At 44.1% G+C, this 18,684-nt stretch overlaps 1 protein-coding gene across 1 annotated transcript in view; it reads right to left on the bottom strand.

Annotated features, from left to right (window-relative positions):
• KIF26A (kinesin family member 26A) overlaps positions 1-17,115 on the bottom strand; it is a 177,785-nt gene extending 160,670 nt beyond the window's left edge. The window contains exons 1-2 of the mRNA XM_070931581.1: positions 17,034-17,115; positions 16,641-16,907 (exon numbers count right to left, since the gene is read on the bottom strand). Coding sequence (XP_070787682.1) covers positions 16,641-16,907; positions 17,034-17,051 — 285 coding nt within the window. The 5' untranslated portion in view covers positions 17,052-17,115. The remainder of the gene's footprint in view (positions 1-16,640; positions 16,908-17,033) is intronic.
• Between the last annotated feature and the right edge of the window lie 1,569 nt (positions 17,116-18,684).

The raw sequence follows: 18,684 nt of genomic DNA, 5'->3' as shown, positions 1-18,684 counted from the left end.
CTCTGGCTGTTCACCGCCCTGAGTCCTATTGGAGAAGGACGGTATAGAAATGGAAACAAATAAATAAATAAATAAATTAGCAGAGATCCTCCACCAATTGTTCCTCTAAAGCAGGGGTATCAAATTCAAGGCCCGGGGGCTGGATCCAGCCCACGGGATGATTAGATCTGGCCTGCAGGACTGCCCAGGAAACAATGAAGGACCAGCCCGCAGTGCCTCTGTCAGTGAAAACAGAGCTTGGGAAGGCTGCGTGCAGGTCACCTGAGCTCTATTTTCACTGGCAGGGGGTTGTAGGAGGCCATCACAGCCAAAACGGAGCTTGGGAATCCATTTTCGCTGGCAGAACACTCAGGCCACCACAGGTTCCCCCGACAGGAGTGATATCAAACTGGCCACACCCACCCCGGCCCCCTGAGGTCAAACACAACCCTGATGTGGTCCTCAATGAAATTGAGTTTGACATCCCTGCTCTAAAGCAAGATATCATACATAGGAAGGCAGTAAATGGTCTCTTAACACTTTTTAATGGGATACCCTGCTCAAAATGTCTTTTCTGACACCTACTTTAAAGTCTTTCTAGTAAGAGCAAAGATCTTTCCACCTGGTTTCTATGTTTGACACAGCTCTTTTACATGGTGATTTATTGTGGTCTGTGTTATCTGTTACTTGAGATGATGTACAGTTTTCTTTGGTTGTTTTAGTACTGCTTTACTGACATGTACCCAGAGGCAATCATAGGAAGGATTTTAAAAAGACTTTGTGACCAAAGCCATGTTTTTTTAAAAAAAACTGCAACAAATGGGGGGAGGGGAAAGAGGCAAAACTTTCACCATTCAATTATGGCTATCATCTTGACTTTTTAACACACATACACCAGGGATGGGTTCTACTTACCTTTACTACCGATTCGCAAAGGGAGCGCGCGTGCTTCTGCACATGCACAGATCCTCCATTATGATGTTCGGGCGGGTGGGCGGAGCCTCCCGCCGCTTTTACTACCGGTTCTAAAGAACCGGACAGAACCAGGAACAACCCACCACTGACATACACCATTATTGTTCCTGTTTGTACTCCTATTGATTTTCTTATTTTTAAACTGTATTTCATTTTAAACTTAATAAAAAAAGATACATCCTGCTGGTTCAGATCAGAAGTTAATTCTATATAGAATTAACTCCTGATCTGAAATGCATTTCAGCATTTCATTTGAATGCTAAAATGCCTACTTCAGCATTCAAAGTAGGATGCTGAAGTTAATCCAGCATCCTACTTCTCCCCCAAAATATTTTTTCCAGAAACACTAGAAGCAGAACATCTAGCAACAGCATGCTTATCCCCTAAAACTGGTATGGGGGGGGGATTTGCTGCTGAAAACAGTATCTTCCTAGAACCAGTCTAACCTTCTTAGTAGCTGCTTTCCTCCAGAAAATGTATCTAATTCAAACATAGGGCACAAGAACCACATGACACTGAAAGAAAAGCAATGCATGGACAAGCCCAGAAATGAAGGAGAAATTATCCTAGTAGTCGATCTTTTCCATGCAAGGGGGAGCCAAGCCCATGTGGCGAATCATCTGAAGTCACACAGGGTGAGTATTCCCTCCTGCAGCTGTGCTATTAACATGTCTGAGAAGCCTGAATCGCCATAGCTGAACACTTGGCAGGAACAATAAAGCTGCTACCGCGTATTTCAACAGGTTCAAAGTAACCTCAGATGTCAGGAGCAGATGCTCTTGCATACTTCCCCTCCCCCCCGCTCCATCCCTCAGGACTTTTGAACTGGTTTGTGTGTTTCCTTCCCTTCCCTCTAATAAGCCAGGGTGCTGGAGAAATTAGTTGGGGAAAGGAAAAGAACAACGGTAATTACCCTCTGCCGCCAGCCTGGGAGGCCTAGATAAATTGCCGTCTTCTCTCTCCCTCCAGTCTAGATCCCTGATGGGGGGTTAGAGTACTAAATGTAGGCCCCAGGGGTCAGTGCTGCATAATAATACCACTTCACCTGTCTCTGTGAAACACTTCCCCCACCCACCCACCCACGCACCCACCCAAACCCTCAGCATAAAGCTCAGTCATCCAAGACAGCGTCCTTAGGGAAAGCACCAATCCCATTTATGATGCTTCTGACAATACCAAATTCTCCTTAGGCTTCCCTACAATAGAAGCACTAAAAACTGTGAAAAATGTCTTTTTGCTTGTTGGCTTGTTTCTTTTGGACACGGTGGATAAATATCAATGATTTTTTTAAAAAAATCAAAAAAATCAGATTTTTTTTATTTAAATCGGATTTTTTTGATTTAAATCAGATTTTTTTGATTTTTATCGAATTTATTTTAATAAAAAACTTTTGGGGTAAAAATCTATCATAAGATAGTTTTCTATTTAAGATACATAAATAATTTAGTTTATTCAGCATGGAATGGAGCTTAGTTATGTAGCATGAGGCTGTATATTCTGCAACACTGGGACTATCGGTGAGTCAACAGTGGGTCAAAGGAGTAGCAGAGATGACAGTTGCTCTTTAAAAATTATGATTTAAATCGAGTTGATTTAAATCAAGCCTTTTTACTAGTGATTTAAATCATGATTTAAATTGTGATTTAAATCAACTCGATTTAAATCAAATCCACCCTGCTTTTGGATATAAAAAAAAAAACATCCATTCACATCAGGCCAAACTCTGCAGAAACAATTTTAATTCTGTCCTGCTAGATCCAAGGATTTGCTTAATTTATATATAATTGTATGGATTGTACACATATGTTTACTTCTCTTCTGTCATGTTCTCATCGTACGCTAGATAAGTAATAATTTGATGAACTTCTGCAGGTAGGTGCTTACCTTGTTCCAAGTTGTTTCTGAATGGCATCAGCAACATTTAGTAAAGTTGTTGTTTGCCAATGAAATCTTGCTCCAGAAAATCCATCTCTACCCTACCTCTGTCCTCCATCATCCATCCTCAAGTACTGTTCCATTAAATAACTGTGGTTCAGCATCTTGTGGGAACCCAGCCAACATCACAGCATGTTGGCTAAACCAGTCGTATGATTTACACATTAGGACACAGCGTTGTATGAGCACAGGAAGTGCTCTTTGTTAACCCAGTTTAGAGTTTCAAATGTGCATCAGTCCAACCTTGGTCACACTAATGCTCTATCTAATTCAGTGTTGCCTGCACCGATTCACTGCAGCAACACAAGATTTTCCAGTTGTACCTACAAATGCCAAAGATTAAATCTGGGACTTCCTGAATGCAAAACGCATATGGAGGATGCCTGGGTATAATCCCATTCCAATTATTCATGGCAGCTGGCAGGAGGTCAAATCACAATGCCAAGTTTCATTATGCCTTAAGGAGATAAGCACTACAACCCATAGTCTGGGCTTGGGCACCAAAAAAACAGCTCCTGGATGGGGTCTATGACCTGGTTAATGTATGTGAAATTTTACTACTCATGAATGCCTGCATATCTCTGTATAAATATTCTAACTATATGTAGAGGGCGGAGTGTGTGGTAGAATTGGGTCAGTCTTCCCCTTACATTTTTCCATTTGCACTTCTAAAAAGAGCTCAGTAGCTAAATTACTTAAAAGTCATCCTATTAATATTTAATTAAATTTTCCATTCCTTATCTATTTTTAAAATACTTTTATGTGGCCCTGCCCCCTTTTGAAATACATCCCCCCAATATATGGCATTCAAAAGACAATGTGGGTTTCAATCTAAAAATAAATGTGTGCCTAGGATGTAGAGAGGTATTCAATCTTTATTGTTTTATCAGTCTCTGAGAGCCAGTTACACAAACTCTTATTTGTAGAATTTCAATCCTTATCATGCCAGAGTAGGAAAAATAAAGAAGGCAGATTAGAAAAGATTCATGAATGTTCAATTATGTGTTTGATAATCACATGGAGTTAAAAGAACTGGAGGTTTCACAAAGACTTGCGTGTCTGCTGAGCCTAATGAAACAACTCTTTTACAGAATGATTTCAAGCCAAGCGAACCATCATTCTATTTTCATACCATTCTAAATCTGAATACAGAATCATCATTTTTGACTCTAGGAAGACAATTTCTTTCATTCATCAGCAATGAGTAAAGCTTCTGGCATTCACCTTTTCTACCATCCAAGCACCTTACATCCAACAAGACCAGGTGGAAAGACCTGGATGAAGCTGTGATGAAACAGCTAATTATAATAGCAAAGGACTTAAGACTTCTGAATACATAGTCTAAAGTAACCTCACTATGTTTTCCAGAGAGCTACAACAGGGCCCAAAGGACCATCCTGGGTTTTTTTATGCTGACAATTTTTCTCAAGTTAGTATTAGAGATTACTTCTAATTCTTCTTTCCTTCTTGCCTGCCTGCCTGCCTGCCTGCCAGCCTTCCCTCCCCCATCTTTGAAATAAAATGAAGAGGAACAGAAAATACAATCTCACACACAGGGAATCTGTACCCCATATGTAGATACCATAGCATTCCTTGAGTAATGGTAGGGCAAAATCAGTCTTTCACCCCCTTCCCAATTTTTTTATTTTATGTTTTTTAGAACTGATTTATGGATATTAATATCGTATAATGATTCACAGTAAGTATAAAAACAGAAGTACCTTTCTTCCCACCAGGTATCAGATCAAACATTGATCTGAGCTCAACTCCCATCCTAGCCCAATGCTTGGGGGAAGAGCCTGGTCCTCATAGCCCTCCAGAAAGCTAAAAGATCCTTCAAATCTCAGTGGGAGATTGTTCAAAAGGGCCAGGTTGGCCATTGAGAAGCTATTGCACATTCAAGGGAAGAACCTGGAGAGCACCCACCCTGTTTAACCTAGTAGGATGGACAGGGCCTGGTGGCTCAGCAGACTGATAGCATTGTGATTAACACCAGCTGTCTGCAATTACTGTAAGTTCAAATCTCACCAGGCTCAAGGTTGACTCAGCCTTCCATCCTTTCTAAGGTAGGTAAAATGAGGAGCCAGTTTGTGGGGGCAATAAGCTGACTTTGTATAAATATACAAAAGTATGAAGGCTATTGCTTAATGCATTGTAAGCCGCCCTGAGTCTCCGGAGAAGGGCGGCATATAAATCAAATTTTTAAAAAATAAAAAAAATAAAAAATACTTTCAGGGAAAGGCAATCCCAGAAATAAGCTGCCTCTGTGTCAAGGAGAATCTTCAACAAGTACCTTATATTGCATTTAGAAAGCAACCAAGGGCCAATTCAGCTCACACAGCAGTGGTGTTCACTCAGGTGAACCAGGGATTAGCTGAAATTGTACATCCCCCTGCATTCTGGACCAGTTGCAATTTTCAGATAGGATCTGAATAAGGATCACCCAAATAGGCTGCATAGCAATAATCCAAACAGGACTGAAGTATGAATGATGTGACCAAGGCTTCCCATGGGCAAATTGGCACACCAAATGGATTTGTGCAAAGCCCCTCCCTGGCTACAGCTGCTGTCTACTCTTCCAGGAGGAGCTGCAAGTCCAGGCACCAAATTGCACATTATATCTATCAGGGGGAGTTACCCCATCCATAGCTCCACATGCTAGCCTTGGCCACTATGATGGCCCTGTGATGTCACCAGACATGCCTCCCAGCCCCCAGGGCTGAATAAAGCAAAAGCAACATCAGAAATTACCCACTTCTTCTATGTGGGTTACCTTGAGAGGATATCCTGCTGCACCTACTGTTTGGGGCTTTTTTCAGCAAACATGCAGATAATTGCTGTAATTTTAAACACACTGACTAGAAAGCAAATCCCACTGATCTCAGTTGGACTTGGAACTGAGGAAGAAAGGCCAGAACTATTCTGCCAAGTTACATAAGAAATGCTTACTTCCTGCCTCTGTGGAAAATCAACACATTGACCCATACAGAATATTCAGAGGTTAATACTTTCCCCTCTAACATCATCACAATGACCATTTTCCAATACAAAAAAGACTACACACTTGGAGCACAGCCCAGATTTCTGTGTGTTAAAACTGCTTTTACGAGCAAAAGAAACAGTACTGGCAATCTTGATGCTTCTTAGCATTATGGCACATTTATAAAACTGGAATGGAGCAAGTCCACTTTGCAGGCTATTGTGAAATAGTGGAAAACATATGTATTTAATAACTGATTTCTTTCCATTCTCCATTTCCATCCACTATCACTCTGCTATATTTTACTACCCACTTCCCCAGTATGTTTTCTTTAATATTACCAGTGATCCATTTGTTTCATTAAATCACATTTTTGTCAATAAAAAGGGCAGGTGCAAGGAGATCAATCTGTATCAGGAACACAATAAGGAACAACTTATTGTTTAAAAATCCCCAAGTGTTGCTTTTGCAGTTACTGCAGAATAAAAGAAGTAATAGTTAATACTTCTATATATTAAGCAGAGATGGGCAATTTCTAGGTTTGCCTTTTGTTTTGCTTCACCCAGCCCTTGTAGGCCATGGTTGCTGACAGCGCAACACCATCTGAGATGGCAAGACTAACCACATTGTGGCCTACAGATGCTGCAATAGCAATAGCACTTAAACTTATATACTATTTTACAGTGCTTTCCAGCCCTCTCTAAGCAGTTTACAGAGTCAGCCTCTTGCCCCCAACAATCTGGGTCCCCATTTTACCGACCTTGGAAGGATGGAAGCCTGAGTCAACCTTGAGCCTGGTGAGATTCAAACTGCCAAACTGCAGACAGCCAGCAGGCAGCAGAAATAGTCTGCAGTACTGCATTCTAACCACTGCGCCACCACGGCTCATGTTCCCTTAACCATAACCGCTGAAAATTGACAAGACAATTTCCTGTCATTTTGAGGGGGGAAATACTTACTGAAAATCTGCATAAAGTTGTTTAAGGCAGGGCATAGGGAGAGAAATGGGGGGGTGCAGCAAAATCCGATTCTGAGTATATATCCCATCACTCGCCCATCAACATTCTACCACAGTGACCCCAACGTTGTCCTGAACCTCCCAATATTTATTTTTAAAGATTTATGTAGCTGCCCATATTGTAATAACAACTTGAGCGGCCTACAAAGGAGCAGAACAACAGAAACCTCCAAACCAAAATCAAGGAGCTCTGGTGGCTCAGCAGACTTATTAATATCCACTTATATCTGCTGCCTGCAATTACTGCAAGTTCAAATCTCACCAGGCTCAAGGTTGACTCAGCCTTCCATCCTTTCTAAGGTAGGTAAAATGAGGACCCAGATTATGGGGGGCAATAAGATGACTTTGTATAAATATACAAAAAGTATGAAGGCTATTGCTTAACGCATTGTAAGCCGCCCTGAGTCTCCGGAGAAGGGCAGCATATAAATCAAATTTAAAAGAAAAAAATCAGCAAAAACTATACAAAGCTCTCCTTCTATCTGCAGTTACCCTTCAACAAAGTGCTACCCACCCATGCTTTCAAAAAGTGAGTCAGCTGCCTTTCTGGGCTCTAGGAATAGCAATAGGACTTAGACTTATATATCGTTCCACAGTGCTTTGTAGCACTCTCTGAATGGTTTACAGTCAGCATATTGCCCTCAACAATCTGGGTCCTCATTTTACCAATCTTGGAAGGATGGAAGGCTGAGTCAACCTTGAACCAGTCAGGATTGAGGGAATCGAACTTCTGACAATGTGAGAAGAGTTAACCTGCAATACTGCATTCTAACCACCGCAACACCACGGCTCTTAATAACCACAGGAATGGTCAAGCCTCTGGTGAGCCTCTGTGAAATAGGACACTGAGCAAGGCAGGCTCCAGTCTGATCCAAATGGGGGCCCTCTTGTGTTTCTGGAAATATTTTTGGGGCACTGAGAAGTAAGCCCATCCAAGGATGTCCTGGCAGCAATTAAGTTATTACTTTCCTTAGCACACCTTTCAAAGAAGAAAGGCAGGGCGGATAGGCCTAATTTCTCCATCCTCAAGAATTTATCACAGAGGGTTCCTCAGAAATTGGTACAAATGAGACCACACAAGCAGACCAGAGGAGAGAACTGCCTCATTTGATCTCCTAAATAAGTAACATTGGCTTACAAACTCTTCATTGTTGTCTTTACTATCTTTGACAAAACTTTGTTTATAGAAAAGATCCTCAACATGGAAATAAAAGCTACAACCAGCCCTGTCCAGAGTAGGATCAAGTTTAAACAGGATTATGTGTTTCCTGCAAATCATTATACTCTGCAAGTAAACAATGGGAAATTAACTTTTCATTCGCTGCTAACCAGACTATCAGAAGTCTAACAGTTCTGCAGTTATTGTTTTTTTTTCATTTCACATTAAGGGAACAAAAAAAGACTGATCTAAACAAACCAGCAGAAAAAAACCTTATCATCTTCCGGCTCCACATCCCCACTATTAACAGGCTTTGCATCAAATTCTGAAATATGACAACTTGCTCTGTACAACCCAACATCATTTTAGCAAAGCCGATTTATATTTATAAATTGGGCAATTTATATTTGGAATCTATGGGAATTTAAGTTGTTCATAAAGGATCTCTTGAAGGACAATGGAAGAGTGACTTCCTCTGCATGACCTCCTTTCTCTCCCCTCTTATTATTATTATTGCAAGTTGCCAGAGAAGCATTGTTTGGAAAACAATACATTATTTCCAACCTGATTTTAAAAATTATTGTTATTAAGACAAAAAAGCTCCAAAATTTCTTATTCGTTTATAAATGGCTTGTAAATAATTGGCTATAAATTTTCATTCTCTTTCTTCCTAATATAAAGAAAAATTAAAGATAATCTGATTACTATCTGATTCATGCCCCAATGTGTACTCAGCTCTGGAATAGTGCATACTTACAAAATGCAATGCATAATGTTGCCATTGACTATAACACGACTACTTTTTCTAATCAGATACCTTCCAAAAGTATTGTGGAATCCCCAGACAGTACAATTGATGTCCTAACAAATCTGAAAGGTGTTAGGTTGGAGAAGGACAAACTCAGAAAGCATTGAGGATTTAATGGCAGATACAACATCTGTAACACACCACCCTTGATGTGAAAATGGCAATACATGCATCATATCGTTTTGTACACGGTGTACTTTAGAACTTGCATTGCTGCGTCTGGTGCAAATATATGTGATGTCATCTGCATCACAACATACATGCCATAATTTGGTCCAGCCTGGTGGACATCTATGAATAACAGAAGGATTTGATAACTGTAATGATATGTATGTTCAAATAGTCTGGTCTATTGCTACACAAATCAGCAAAAATCTAACTCTCTGTTAAAATCTTTTGAATGAAGAATGTACAGAAATTGATTTAGTTAAGAAAAAACAAGAGGTATTTGGCATTATGTGTATCATATGCAATATTATTAACATTAATTTTGAATCAATACTATTAATTAGAGAGCACAACAGAGGTTTTGGTAATCTAAAGAGGGATTGTCTTGCAAATGATACACATTTCATATGCACATTTCATAGAGCAGAGTTAGCTTAGAGATGTGACATTGGACCAGGGACACACAACTTCCTTCAGCTTTATCACATAAGTGTTACAGCTGAACATGCAGAGCTCCAGACAACTTGTTTTACCAAATAAATACATACCACAAAAAGTTACAAGTTGGCAGATATTTGTTTACACAATCCACCTTCCTTTGGAAGATTTGGTCATTTCCCCTACCCTGTTCAACATCTACATGAAGCCAATATACTCAGTGATATAACTTTACCCCAGGCCTAGTGGGGGAGGAGATGGAAATCATGACCCAGCATCTGGAGACTATGTGGATCTTGATAGGAAAAAGTAGGTTCAGTCCAAACAAAGTCATTGTTGATTCTGAGGCTAACTGATGCCAGGACTATGACATCTGCAGCTCTTGACCGGATTGTGTTCCCTCAGAAAGAGCAGTATAATGATCTGGGAGTCCTCCAAAGCTCTCAGCTCCTTCCCAAAGAGCAGGTGGAGACTATGGCCAGAAGGGCTTTTGCAGAGCTTCAACTGGTATAACTAGCTGCAGCTTTATCTGGGACAGGATGCATTGAATGTCACTCATGTCTCTGTCATCTCTCAATTAGATTAATTCATTCTACACGATTGTCTTTGAAGACCACTTGGAAAATTCAGCTAGCCCAGAACACAGCAACATGGGTCTTTAGCGATCAGCAACAGTACTAACATGTTACACTTCTATTGCATGAACTGCACTGGTTACCAGTAGGTTCCCAAATGCAATTCAGGGTACTTCATGTGAAGCCCTTTAAGTCTCAGGGCTTTCCTCAGTAGTATCTACCCATCCTATAGGGCAGTGATGGCTAACCTTTTTGCCGTCGGGTGCCCAAAGTAGGGAGAGTGTGGGGGTCGCGCGCTTGTGTGCCCACACCCAAAATTCAATGCGCCCTGCCCCCCGCATACGACCCTCTCGCGTTCCCCCACTTTTAGCCAGTTTTTTGCCCTCCCCAGGCTCCAGAGGCTTTTCTGGAGCCTGGGGAGGGCAAAAACGGTCTTCCCCACACCCCCAGAGGCCTTCCGGAGGTCAGAAACAGCCAGTTTCCAAACTTCCGCTGGGCCCGGAAGGCCCGAAAATCAGGTGGCCAATGTGTGCTGGAGCTGAGCTAGGACAATGCTCGCATGCCCAGATATGGCTCCACGTGCCACCTGTGGCACGCGTGCCATAGGTTCGCCATCACAGCTATAGGGAATACTACTCTAAGGGTCTCCATCTGCCAGAAGATACAATGTGAGGGAGCCCAATGGCAAGTGTTCTACATAACAATTCCCTCCTCTGGAACGGTTTGCCTCCTGAAGCACAGATGGCCCCCACCCCATGGCCATCCAGAAGTACATGAAGACAGGACTTTTTCAGAGTCCCTTTGGGGATTAACTAAACCTAATGGTGCCCTATTCCATAACCGGAACTGCTATTTCAATTAATTCTTAATCTGATTTCGTATTATGTTTTTATTAGGCAAGCTCTGTAAGCCACCTACAGTCTGGTTGGTTTCAGGCAACAGAAAAAAAATTCACAAAGTCATAAAAGATAGAAGGCATCCTGATTATCTCAAGGATTTTTACTTTGCACGTAAAACTTCTAAAAGTGAGGACAATTTAATGAGACTTTGTTGTAAGCAGAATTGATACAGTATCAGATTGACACCCCCCCCCCAAGAAACAACACCTTTTCTGAGGTGGCAATGGAACGGTGAAGGAGTTGGAAAGACAGATATCTCATTATAGAGGAATTCCCATCAAACATCTGGACTTTTTGTAAATATGGAAGAAATGGGATCATTATCGCTTTACACACCTATTATCTGGTTGCACCTTCCAGTTGGCTGCATGTTTGACACTAGTGAGAAAAAGGCTGCATATCAGTGCCTTTAACAATAAGAAGGAGAATTTAGAAATAGATAGGTGATATCATTTCAGATTATAGATGACGAACACCCTCTGGAATGATTCCATGATTATTTTCTAGGTGAGGTCATCAAAAACAGTACCTGATTGTTTTAATTTGAATTAGGACCATTCTATCATCTCATTCTACTACAATCTAAAGCTGATTGGACACTAGCCCTATGGCAGTGATGGGTAACCTTTTCAGCGCAGAGTACCAAGAGTACCAAAAGTACTCATGTGCGAGTACCAAAAGTACTCATGTGCGAGTACCAAAAGTACTCATGTGTGAGTACCAGAGTATCCCGCACATGCACGCATGACCCCTGCCTGTGTCCCACCCCCCATGCATGCACACACGCCCCCCATGCATGTGCACACAACCCTCCCCACGCATGCGCGGCAGAGACCCAAAAACCAGCTGGCTAGCGGGAGGTGCACGCGCATGCACAGCAGAGATGAGCTGGGGCTATGGCTCACGTGCCCGCAGAGAGGGCTCTGCGTGCCACCTGTGGCACGCGTGCCATAGGTTTGCCATCATGGCCCTATGGCATAGAAAGAATTGTAGCATCTTCCAAAACAATTGAGACAACATTCAAAAGAATATTGGCATGGGCACCCAGATCAGCCACAATGACATCACGTGACATTACTTGCCTGCACCTTACATGAATACATGAGCCGAGGTGGCGCAGTGGTTAGAGTGCAGTACTGCAGCTACTTCAGCTGACTGCTAGTTCAGCAGATCAGCGGATCAAATCTCACCGGCTCAAGGTTGACTCAGCCTTCCATCCTTCCGAGGTGGGTAAAATGAGGACCCAGATTGTTGGGGGCAATATGCTATTTAATATACTGTCTTTGGTGTAAGCCGCCCAGAGTCCGCGGAGAGTGGGCGGCATAGAAATATGACTAATAAAATAAATAAATACTCCTGATATCAAGAAGCTATTTCAGCTCCCAAAGTCACATGATTGATTAAGGATGAGGAGAACTGTATCTCCAAAACTGGATGGTCTCAGCTTTTCTATTCTTGTAGACTCCTACATGAATTACCAATGTAGCTAATTTTCATACTTGTATGTTTGGAGGAAGTAATACTGGCAAGTAAAGCAGACATATCAGTCTTCTCTACATGGCCTCCACTTTTTGGCAATCCTGCCAGCAGCATTGGAAGTAAAAGCAGCTCCCATTCCGTGCCATGTTTACCCAGGGCATTTAAGTTCTGCCATTTTTCCAAGGACAACTCAACAGCTCTGTGAGGCCAGTGATGTTGAGAAGCGTCACTGACCTAAATCAAGCTTCACTTGGCAAACTGAATCAGCATCTCTGCTGTTCTGATCTAATGCTTTCACACCTAATGCCAGTTGCTCTTGGGAGAAAAACCATCTCATTCTTTACAAAATTTACTTCCAATTAAATCTGCACAGAATCAAGTGGTCAATGCACTTCAATTCCACATAGCCAGAAGCCGGAATGTTTTCGCATTACTTTCCTAAGCTTAAATTCTTTTACTAGCAATCACTAGACAGAAAAGTATGTGCATAGATACACAAACACCCACACAATCAATTATTAGCTGCTTTCTGAAGTTTAGGTGTACATTTGCTAGGTTCAAATTATCAGCTAGCCTTAGCCCCTAACTAAATGTAACATACTGATAAAAGGGAATATTTATAGCTGAGTTGAACGGTTACTCCTAAATGTAACATCTACATCTTAATTAATCCAGTTTTTCAACTTCCAATGCCACTAACATATTTTAGTGCAGCCAAAAGCCAGACAGTGAGGGATTTGGCAAATATAACCAAATTTGATTATCAAGCACTGAGTTATAAATGGCAAATTTAACTCCAGCCTCAGTAGTACCTCCCAAAGCTCTCCTCACTAGTCAAAAAAATAAAATAAGCTAAAATAGAAGTTTGTGGTTTAGCCACTATTTAATTTAATTTAATTTAATATCATATTTCTATGCCGCCCAACTCCCAAGGGACTCTCCAACTATCTCCAAATTTCATGTGAATCGTTTCACCTGATTAAATCGTAATATTATATACTTGGATGAAGTGAGTTATGTGAATGCAGAGATTCTATCACATCGATCTAGGTCAAGGGTTTTCAAACTTGGCAACTTTAAGACTTGTGGACTTCAACTCCCAGAATTCCTAAGCCAGTCAATTTGTACATCCCTGATCGAGGTGTATTCCTCAATCCAGCCAATAATTAAATATTGGTTAGTAATTCCTAGGGTCAAACTAATCACTAAATCTGGGGAGTAAAGTACATGGGGCAAAATCTGTCCACCCATCTCTAATAGATCCCCAGACACAAATCTTTGTTAAAGCTAAGTTGTGGGAGAACATCAATTCATTAAAGTTTTCAACAGCAGCTTCTTGTTCCTTAGGTTGCAGGCCCACCAGAAATCACTGGATTCCCTTAACCAGGGGTGTCAAACTGGTGGCCCGCAGGCCGCATGCATCATGCACAGGTCACGCCCATCCCAGCTCCACAAAGGCAAAAAAACGTCATGATACGTCATGTGACGCAATCGAGTTTAACACCCGTGCCTTAGGCAGAAAATGAATTCTTTGAATAAATGTTTGGTTCTGAAATGATCTAGAAATCATCTTCATCTGAGTTGTATGTGGGTCTAGAACAGGGGTGTCAAATTCAAGGCCTGGGGGCCAGATCTGATCTGCCTGGTGCTTAGATCTGGCCCGTGGGGGCCCCCTGGAAACAGCAAAGGACTGGCCCACAGTGCCTCCGCCAGTGAAAACTGAACTCCGTTTTTATTTATTTATTTATTTATTTATTTATTTATTTATTTATTTATTTATTTATTTATTGGTTCGATTTATATGCCGCCCTTCTCCGGAGACTCAGGGCGGCTTACAATGAGTTAAGCAATAGCCTTCATACTTTTGTATATAGCTGCTTAGTAGGGTTTTCGCCCCCCCCCCCAGCGGTGTTCTTTTTATACAAAGTCAGCTTATTGCCCCCACAATCCGGGTCCTCATTTTACCTACCTCGGAAGGATGGAAGGCTGAGTCAATCTTGAGCCTGGTGAGATTTGAACTCGCAGTAATTGCAGGCAGCTGGCAGCTAAGTGCTACTTAACAGCACTTTAGTCCGCTGCGCCACCAAGGCTCTTTGCTGGCAGAAGGCTGCAGGAGGCTGTTGCAACCGAAAACGGAGCTCAGGAGCCTGTTTTCACTGGCAGAGCACTTGGGCCACCACAGGCGCCCCTGACACAAGTGACGTCAAGCTGGCCACGCCCACCCTAGCAATGCTCACTCTGCCCCGCCCCCCCAAGGTCAAACATAACCCTGATGCGGCCCTCAATGAAATCAATTTGGACACCCCTGGTCTAGAACAGGGTTAGGTGCTGGACTAGAAACCAAGAGGCTATGAATTCTAGTCCTTCCTTAAGCCTGGGAATTGGTTAAGTGACTTTGAGCCAGTCATTCCCTCAGCCCAACCCACCTCATAGAGTTGTTGTTGTGGGGAAGGACAGGGGGAAGGATTTCTGTATGTCACCCTTGAGTGGTAGAAATAACAGCGGGATGCAAATCAAATAAGTAAAGGCTTAATGAAACATACATCAAAGGCAAAACTTATATGCAAACAGTCTTTCCAAATACTGATTAAACTATCAGCATTTTCCTACTTAACAGAAATAAGTTACCTTCTAAGGATTAGAATTTACAGCCTGCAGACACGATGTGCATCAACTGCAGTGCACAGATGACATACCTACAGTTGGACAATGCCTCCCCTGAGCCCTGGGAGCAGATTCTATTGTCAACTCCTAGCAATGCGTAACTAACACTGCATCAAGGACAAGGATATATTCATGGCTATTCCTAGCACGATTATATGGTGCAGCAGTATAATTCCCCAGCAGTATCAAAAGTCTAAAAAGGAACAATGACAATATTCAGAGTTACACACAGCAAAAAAGCACAGAACTGCACTGTCAGTGTTCTGCAGATACTGTGCATACAAAACGATTCGCTTCCCCTTCAGAGAGAGCAAAAGCTGTTTCTAGAGGTCTAACATAACTTTTAGGACTAAGTAATAGGAGACTCGTGCAAAGAATAGCCACTATGAAATAATAGACATCAGCTCTGAGCTAGCCATGTCTGCAGATATTGACAGGGGCCAGATACTGCTTGGGGCAAGTGGGTGAGATAACATTCTGCACTGGACACAAATGTACTCTGGAACAGGGGTCTCCAATCTTGGTGACTTTTAAGCCTGGAGGACTTCAACTCCCAGAATTCCCCAGCCAGCTTTGCTGGCTGGGGAATTCTGGGAGTTGAAGTCCTTCCAGGCTTAAAAGTCACCAAGATTGGAGACCTCTGCTCTGGAATGTAGGAAGGCAAAGACACAAAAACAGAACAGGGGTTCTCAAATCCAGCACCTTCAGGAACAGTGAGGCCGTGAGAACGGCAACCAGCAAAGTGAGCCACAGAATGCACATTTCCCGCAGACGCGCAGGCTTACACGTTTATTTGCTTGTTTGTTTTGCAGCTACCAAGGCAAACTACCGTGCAATTCCCCCTCTTGTACTTGCCAGCGCAATCGGCAGCGCAGCGCCCCAAGCGCAACACTCTGGAGAGAGAAAAACGCACTCAGTACAGGCGCAGGAATGCGTACCAGTTCCCAAGGCTATACAGGCTGCAGGATTTTCCTGGGGGAAAAGAGGGCTCTTTTTCCTTGTAGCCCCCCTGACCGAGGCTTCCAAAGCGAAGCAGCCTTAAAGAGCCAGGAGACCAGGAGGGCCATAGGTACATCAGTGACATATAAAGCCACACAAGAGTTCCAAGAATACACACACACACACACACACACACACACACACTCCTCCCTGCAGGGCAGGGGGTGAAATCCAAAATTTTTCCCTACCGGTTCTGTGGGTGTGGCTTGGTGGGCGTGGCAGGGGAAGGATATTGCAAAATCTCCATTCCCACCCCACTCCAGGGGAAGGATACTGCAAAATCTCCATTCCTATCCCACTCTGGGGCCATCCAGAGGTGGTATCTGCCGGTTCTCCAAACTACTCAAAATTTCCGCTACCGGTTCTTCAGAACCTGTTAGATCCTGCTGGATTTCACCCCTGCTGCAGGGCTCTGGGTGCCAAAAGTCAGGAGGTACACTCGCACTGGGTTTGAAATGTAAAAGCTCCGGGAAACACACACACACAGAGAGAGAGAGAGAGAGAGAGACGCCACTCCGGGACTCTCGGTCACCCGCAGCGCAGGCGAGACGCACGCAAACCTACCGGCGGGGCCGGGGAGTTGTAGCCTGAGGCCAGCTTGGCCGCCTGCCTCTTGAGTTCGGCCAGCTTGGCTTGGCAGCTTCTGCACCATTCCCCTTTGGAGGCTTCTTCGAAGTGGCCCAGCTCGCCCGCCGAGGCGGCTCCGGCTCCCTCCGGAGCTGGGCGACTGCCGCATCGGTCTTCGGGGACGGCCGGCTGGAGGGGTCTCTTGCGCTGAGGGAAGTCGAGGGAGAGCGGCGTGATTTCGCGCCGAGAGCCGCCTTCGGTTACCTGCAAGAGACAAACGGAGCAGAGCAAAGATGAGGCGCTTTGGGACCACGGGGCGGTGGGGGGGGGAACTCCCCCCTCTCTGTGCAGCGCTATAAGCGAGCTGAAGGGAACCTTTTCCCCACTCACCCCCAGCACCGGCGGCATGTCAGATCCCAGCCAGGACTCCAGCAAGGGACGTCGGTCTACCGGACTATCAGCCGAGCAGATCCGGAGCTGGCAAGTAAACTATAAGAGCGCCGGCAAAGGGAAGCCTCCCGGCTTGGATCTAGCCAGCAAGCCCATCGCGGAAACCTTGAGAAGCCCACGGGACGCAGGAAACTTCCAGCCAGGCGCTCCTGCTTTGCTTCTGCACCCGGCGATAAGTCAATCCGCTCCGGCTCCCGCTGTTACAGGACGCTGCCTCCCGCGTTGCCGAGCAGGAAAAGTGTTAAGGGTTTGCAAAGTTCAAAAGAGAGAAGTCCCGGGCAGAGCCGACGGGGAGGGGGAGGAGGAGGAGGAGGGGAGGGGAGGGAAACTTAGCTCGCCGTTCTCCGCCCACCCCGGCGCGGAAAGGAGGCTGAGCACGTGGAAATGCGGGGAGGGGAAGGGAGGGGAGAGGAGGAGTGGAGAGGAGAGGAAGCCCCTTTGGCAGCTGCGGTGTTTTCCCTCCGGGATTCCAAAGGCGAGGGGGTCTCGGCTGAGGGGCGTGGGCAGAGCTGGCTGTTGAAGTTGCCTTTTGGGCCCAGGTCTGCTTTTAAAATCAGGATGGGAGGAGGAGAAAGGGAGGGAGGGAAATGTATAGGCGTCTTATGAATTACGCTGCTTTTTCTTAAAAGCAATTCTGGGAATCTCTGCGTGGTGTAAATTTATCACGGGATGACTCCCAGGCCCACTGACCAGAATCGGATTTATAGCTTTGCCTTAGATTTGAAACAAATCACTCTCTTCCTCCCAAATCTGAGCCTGCCTTCCTGAGTTTCAAGTAATTATCCTAACCAAAGGTACTTATCGCATGATTTGTTGGCTTTGTTATCACCTGAATCACTTTGGAATCCAATCTACTGAAGTGTATATTGGCTGTGAAGCACTGCCTTTGAATACCCAAATATCTCTATCTCTATCCCTCCCTCTTTCTCTCCCCTCCCTCTCTCCCCTCCTCCTCTCTCTTCTTACCTCCATCTCTCTCTCTTCTTACTTCCATCTCTCTCTCTCACACCCCTCTCCCTCCCTCCCTCCCTCTCTCTCCCTCCCTCTCTCTCCCCTCCCTCTCTCTCCCCTCCTCCCTCCCTCTCTCTCTCCCTCCCTCTCTTTCTCTCTCTCTCCCTGTCTCTCTCTCCCATCCTCTCCCTCTCTCTTCCCCCCCTCTCTCTCTCCCTCCCTCCATCTCTCTCTCCCCTCCCTCTCTCTCCCCTCTCTCTCTCTCCCTCTCTCTCCATTCCCCCTCTCTCTCTCCTTCCATCTCCCTCTCTCCCTCCATCTCTCCCTCTCTTCCCTCCGCCCCTCTCTCTCCCTCCCTCTCCCTCTCTTTCTTGATTTGAATTAGGTAAGGTGGATCTCTAGTTCAGAGACTTAATCAGGCCCATGAGTGTTACCAAAGTCCACCTTAGGAAAGACTCAAGTGATAGTCCCATCTTTCTTCAAAGCCCTGCCTTCAATAACTCCATGGCTCTGGAAAAGGACCTTTAAAAATTTTGGAGACTTTTGCATTAGATAATGAAACAGGATGGAGAAAAAAACAGTCCTCAGTAAGTGCATAGGGAACCACAGAGCAACCTGGAAGGTAATGGCTCCTAATCAC

This window comes from Pituophis catenifer, unplaced genomic scaffold (genome assembly GCF_029215685.1).
Source record: "Pituophis catenifer annectens isolate HBS135680 unplaced genomic scaffold, rPitCat1.0.hap2 SCAF_1, whole genome shotgun sequence".
NCBI lineage: Eukaryota > Metazoa > Chordata > Lepidosauria > Squamata > Colubridae > Pituophis > Pituophis catenifer.
The sequence above is the reverse complement of the archived record's forward strand: the minus strand, read 5'-3'. Positions and strand labels throughout refer to the sequence as shown.